Below are 5,966 nucleotides of genomic sequence, written 5' to 3'. Positions count from 1 at the left end.
TTTTTACTCATTTGACTCATATACGCACGGACACCTCGATGATGATGACGACACCGACATAGATACATTGATAATAATTTTAACAAATAAATAAATTAAAGGTAATCACACACTATTTTTCAGAGGTGTCTTGCTAGCTCATACATCATACTGTGTCATTAAAATGATTGTTTACTATTTTTGATGCTTTAGAATTCAAATTTAATATGTTAGTGAATTATGATATTTTTATAGACAGGTTTTGGTTAGTAAATTTTGATATGCATTGGCTCTGAGCTGACTGAATTGTACAGATCATGAAATTTTGAGTTAATAACTTGCAGGATTCGAAAGAGTTGGAGTTTTTCACTGAGTATGGGGAAGCCAACAGATACAAGATTCTTGAGATTATTGGGAAGGGTAGCTATGGAGTTGTTTGTGCAGCGATTGACACACACACTGGGGAAAAGGTTGCGATAAAGAAGATTCAGGATGCCTTTGAGCATATTTCTGATGCTGTTAGAATCCTCCGTGAAGTCAAGTTGTTGAGGCTTTTAAGGCACCCTGATATTGTTGATATTAAGAGGATCATGTTGCCACCATCAAAGAGAGAGTTTAGAGATATTTATGTGGTGTTTGAGCTTATGGAGTCTGATCTCCATCAAGTCATCAAAGCTAATGATGACTTAACGCGTGAACACCATCAGTTTTTTCTTTATCAGATGCTACGTGCGTTGAAGTATATGCATTCCGGTATGTGCTGGTCTTTGTTTCTTTCTCATTGTTAGGACTGGATATTCATTCTCCGTGCTTTTTGTTATTGCTGTCAAATTTGGCTTTAAACTACTTCTAAAAAGTTTATGTTTGGTTGCAGCTAATGTGTACCACAGAGATCTTAAGCCTAAGAATATACTGGCAAACGCCAATTGCAAGCTCAAAATCTGTGATTTTGGACTTGCAAGAGTTTCATTTAATGATGCTCCAACATCAATATTTTGGACGGTATGCAGTGTCATTTATACTCCCAAGAATGATTTTTTATTTTTGTATTTTTGTATTTTTTTATGCTTATGCAATCATTTGTGATGCATCTTGCAGGACTATGTTGCTACAAGATGGTATAGAGCTCCAGAGTTGTGTGGATCATTCTCTTCTAAGGTATTAGTCTAGCTAGGAGATGTATATCTCTAATTCTTCTATGACTATTGTTTTACTTGACCAATATGGCATGGGTACATCATCACTTATAATAGAGAAACAATCAATTTCATTGATATTATTATCAAGACATGATGTAACACCATTACGACTAATAATTTTTAATCTATTTGGCTACTTTAGCATGCTAGGGTTCTTTTAGTGTTCCTATGATAATGTGCCTTATCCCTTAGCTTTCTTAAATTTTATGTTAACCTGTTTACTGTACCCAGAGAACTAGATATTATTGTTTCTTTCTGGTTCTGAGACTCTGAAAGACTTGCTTTTCCCAACAATATAAAGTTGTGGTTGTTGGAGCTATGAAGTTGAGCGTGGCATGTCCATGTTCAATGCCAAGCCGCGTAATATAAAATATTGTATAATTCCTAATCAATCAAACATCATTTAGTTAAATATTGAGTAAAAAATTGACCTGCTGGCAGAACGACTGAGGAAACTAGATTTGAACTTATTATATATTTTTTTAATCAAACAGGCAATAATAGAATGTTGAAAGTTCAATGGTGGCTTCACTGTTGCATTGATTTCTATATATGAAACCCCTTCTGTGTGTTAGTAAACTGTAGTGCCTAGATATAATAAATATTATTCAGGGAAGACTATTGTTTTCTCTGGAATGTTGATTTTTTTTTTTGTACAGGTAAATGCATTGTCAATTGATCTCTCTGTTTCCTTTGAGTGGTATGGTTGGAATGTGTAATTCAGCTGTAAAATTCTGATATTGTTTGCATTTTGTCTGCAGTACACACCAGCAATTGATATATGGAGCATCGGATGCATTTTTGCCGAGGCGCTGTTGGGAAAGCCACTGTTTCCTGGTAAAAGTGTCGTGCATCAGTTAGATTTGATTACTGACCTTCTTGGGACACCATTGCCTGAAACTATTACAGGAGTATGGACTTCTCTTAGCATATTCATTTTTTTTATTTGATTTAATTTGTACGTAGTTAGTATTTTCTTTCATGAAACTATATTCCTATTTAACTAGTATTTGACCCTTCCTTTGTAAATTTTGCAGGTTAGAAATGATAATGCAAGGAAGTACTTGTCGGGAATGCGGAAGAAACCTCCTGTGCCATTTGAACACAAATTCTCAAATGCTGATCCATTGGCACTTCACCTTTTGCAGAGGCTCCTAGCCTTTGATCCAAAGGATCGACCAACTGCCGAACAGGTATATGTTTATCTATATTGTCATGTGGTACGTCAAAGCCCCATCTATGCAGTACTCCCTCTAGACTCTTAAAAGCAAAAACAACTGATTGCGCATTGCCCTTTCTCTTCATTTAATTTTTCGATGTAATAAAAAATATTAATGTATTCTCCAAACTACCCTTCCTCTTAATTTAGTTTTCTATTGAAACTCCTCTCAATTTAGTTTTCTATTGAAACTCCTCTCATGACAGTATTAATTAATAAAATGTTATTTTAGAATTATAAAATTGAATATGGTATATTTCTTATATTCAAGTCAATCAAATATGACTTTTTTTGTGTGTTCGTTCATATTTAAGTCTAGAGGGAGTTTCTATTTGTTAAGTGTTTCTCAAAAACTATCCTTTTTGAGATGTTGTCTGTGTTTATTGTATACCTGACAGAATCCATTCTTCCTTTCTGTTGGCAGGCACTAGCTGATCCCTACTTCAAGGGCTTGGCAAAAGTTGAAAGAGAACCTTCTTGTAAGCCAATATCAAAATTGGAATTTGAGTTTGAGAGGAGACGTATAACAAAGGACGATGTTAGGGAACTAGTATATCGGGAAATACTGGAGTATCATCCTCAACTGCTCAAAGATTACATGAATGGAACTGAAAGCGGCAATTTCCTCTATCCTAGGTCAATATACACTTCTATTGATTATATTTTATCTTTGTTTCCATTTTTTCTGATGTTGTTATTGATGCATGTATAATGAATGTCTATATGCAATGCAAATTATTTACGCATATATGCTCCTTCCAGTGCAATAGATCAATTAAGAAAGCAATTTGCTTATCTTGAGGAAAATGATGGTAAAAGTGGACCTGTGCCTGCTCCTGAAAGAAAGCATGTCTCCGTTCCAAGGTAAGATCAATAAGAACCAAACACGGTGGCCTATCCCCTTGCCGTTTTTAACATTTATTGATTGATTACATGTTGAGTTTGTCAGAAGTTTGTAGCTAAATATTTCTAGTGATTATGTTAATATAATAATTCCTCTTTTGCAGGTCCACTGTTCACCCTTGTTCGATTCTTCCTAGTAAGCAGTCAACCCATGCTTTGTATGATAACAAGCAAATGGCAGAAGAGACATCTAATAAGAGTTTTAGAGGAGTTGGAGCAAATTCTGGAAATCAGATAAGGATGGTACAGCCCCCACCACGGGTGCCAGGTATACAACTTATATGCTCCACCTTGAGAGAGAGTGTTGAGATATTGATATTTATTATAGTATGATCTGTTAATATCTTTAGGAATTATGATATTACTGCATTTCTATTTAGGTTATATCTCATCTCATGTATATATAAATAGTTGTTTTCAACTTTTTTGTTCAATATTATGAGAAATATTCATATTCAGTAAAGCTATGATTTGGTATTTGCTTGTCTATTTGAGGAGGGAGGATTACATTGAAGAGTTTAATTGAAGCAATAAAAGTAGATAGAAAGAGGAGATGTAAATCCTCCTTAAATAGCTAAGAAAAACTACCGTCCCCATTTGTAGATTGATCTAGGTTTTGATAATTGTTATGTTATTTAGGATATTGTCTCTTTTTTCTTTTTCTAGGTTATTTCTGATTAAATATCTATTTTAAGGATATTTATATTCTACTAAGGTTAAGTATCTAATTGGGTTTATCGTTTTTCTAATAATAGGATTTTTTATGTTCTGAATACCGTTTAGGTGCCTTAAGTAATTTAGGTTTTAATGATTAATTAGAATACAGATTTCTTCTTTGGAAAGTATTTGATTGATTTGGAGGACTACTATATGAATATTTCCAGTTTATCATTAGAGTACACTGTCAAGAGCCAGCGCTTTTGGGTTATTTGTCCTTCATCAACCCGGATGTATAACGAGGTCCAGATAAGGTTTGGCTCAACACTAACCTACTACTAGCCATCACCTTTAATATAATTATATTATATATTGTTATAAAGCAGAACCCTAGTTATATTGTTATAAAATAAAACCTAGGAACAAATGAATTCTAATATATTTATAAATTGTTGTGAATCTTCACTTTACATCAAATATTGATATATTCATCAGCATATAAAATTAACTAATTGCTAGATTTGACATCCATAATGGCATGGTTCTGCAACATGAAGTTGAATATGATACTACTTTGATGTTATGTATCTGCTGTTTTACTATCTATATAAAGAAAACATCATTGTTGAACAATTTTTGTTTTCTTGCCACAGCTAAGCCAGGGAGAGTTGTAGGCCCAGTTCTATTGTATGAATACGAGAGAATTGCAAAATCTTCTAACGACCCAAGGATGGTTTATCCAAATACTACTCAATCAGTCTCGACTCACAATGTCTTTAGTACCCATCCCTCGAACCCGAAGACTACATCAAACACACACAAGGACTTTTCACAAGACAAGAATGAATTCCAATCCCAGCAGTACAACTTACAAGCTGCACCAACCACTGATTCCAACAATTACCCATACCGCCGGCGAGGCAATAACAACAACCTAAATGATCATGTAACATCTATGGATGCAAAACTGCTGCAGACACAATCTCATCTTGACGTAGTTGGTGCTGCAGCAGTAGCGGTTGCCACTCAGAGTCACAGGTATTCAAGGGGTATTCAGTATAGTTTGTCTTAGGCTTGGAGGTCATCATCATGAGTTAAACCCACTATGCTTTATAGCTCAGAATTAGTGAGATGAAGCTTATTAACTTTAGTTGGGATTAGGTTTTCATTTTACTTTCAGATTGCCATCCTTGTAATTATATGTACAATATTCAATTGATTAATGAAGAAAATTGATTGTGTTTCTCCATCTTAAAGCTCAGTGAGCCCAGATTTAACAGGCTTCAAGTCTCCTCAAAGACAACAGGCTTCAAGTCTCCTCAAAGACATTAGTTCTAAGTTTTTGTCTTTCACCAAACTATATTAGACATATAAAAATGACCTTGCATTTCAAAATATATGTATATTCTGACAAGAGTTGATTGATAAATTTTGCCTTTGTATTTTTGAAAATGGATTTTACAAAAATATTTTTCAAAATATTACAAATTTTTTTAATTTAATTTTTTATAAATTAAAAGATTGAATTATTCATTCTATAACATAAATATACATTATTGAAGATCAAAACATAGTCAAAATCATAATTTTTTTTAAAAATTGTATTTTAAAAATGATTTTTATGCAAAGCTATTTGAAATAGCTTTATAAATTAAGTGATTTTTTGAAATAGCTTTAAAAGTTATGATGGATATACACTTCCATCATAACTTTTTTTGGACATTCATTTTTGAAAATTTGATATCCAAAAAAAGTTTCGATAAAATGATGAAATACCTAAAATAACATTTTAAGAATAACTATCAAATATTTCTTTGTAAATCTTTTTTACACTAAAATATGTAACACTATAAAAATCATTTTAAAAAAAAGCCAAAACAAATTGGCCATAGATCTTACTGTGTGGCTGCCTGAATTCTTAGGAATTGCTTCTCCTACCAAGAAAATTCAAAAATGCCTTAGAGAATCTGGAAATGCATTTTTACATTAACTATGTGCACCCGATACAT

At 33.1% G+C, this 5,966-nt stretch overlaps 1 protein-coding gene across 3 annotated transcripts in view; it reads left to right on the top strand.

Annotated features, from left to right (window-relative positions):
- LOC127075387 (mitogen-activated protein kinase 19) overlaps positions 1 to 5,206 on the top strand; it is a 5,769-nt gene extending 563 nt beyond the window's left edge. Inside the window, exons 2-11 of one of the 3 annotated variants that reach the window (XR_007786423.1) lie at positions 324 to 732; positions 854 to 981; positions 1,078 to 1,137; positions 1,940 to 2,089; positions 2,216 to 2,371; positions 2,822 to 3,033; positions 3,160 to 3,261; positions 3,405 to 3,568; positions 4,120 to 4,271; positions 4,611 to 4,774. Coding sequence is in view for 1 of the 3 variants with exons in the window: in XM_051016862.1 (XP_050872819.1) it covers positions 324 to 732; positions 854 to 981; positions 1,078 to 1,137; positions 1,940 to 2,089; positions 2,216 to 2,371; positions 2,822 to 3,033; positions 3,160 to 3,261; positions 3,405 to 3,568; positions 4,611 to 5,029 (1,800 nt within the window). In the remaining 2 variants the exon portion in view is untranslated. Of the gene's footprint in view, positions 1 to 323; positions 733 to 853; positions 982 to 1,077; positions 1,138 to 1,939; positions 2,090 to 2,215; positions 2,372 to 2,821; positions 3,034 to 3,159; positions 3,262 to 3,404; positions 3,569 to 4,119; positions 4,272 to 4,610 lie in introns of all 3 variants that reach the window. The other 2 variants (XR_007786424.1, XM_051016862.1) reach the window with 2 other exon arrangements.
- Positions 5,207 to 5,966: the final 760 nt, after the last annotated feature.

Source organism: Lathyrus oleraceus, chromosome 4, assembly GCF_024323335.1.
Source record: "Lathyrus oleraceus cultivar Zhongwan6 chromosome 4, CAAS_Psat_ZW6_1.0, whole genome shotgun sequence".
In the NCBI taxonomy this organism is placed as follows: domain Eukaryota; kingdom Viridiplantae; phylum Streptophyta; class Magnoliopsida; order Fabales; family Fabaceae; genus Lathyrus; species Lathyrus oleraceus.
The sequence above is the reverse complement of the archived record's forward strand: the minus strand, read 5'-3'. Positions and strand labels throughout refer to the sequence as shown.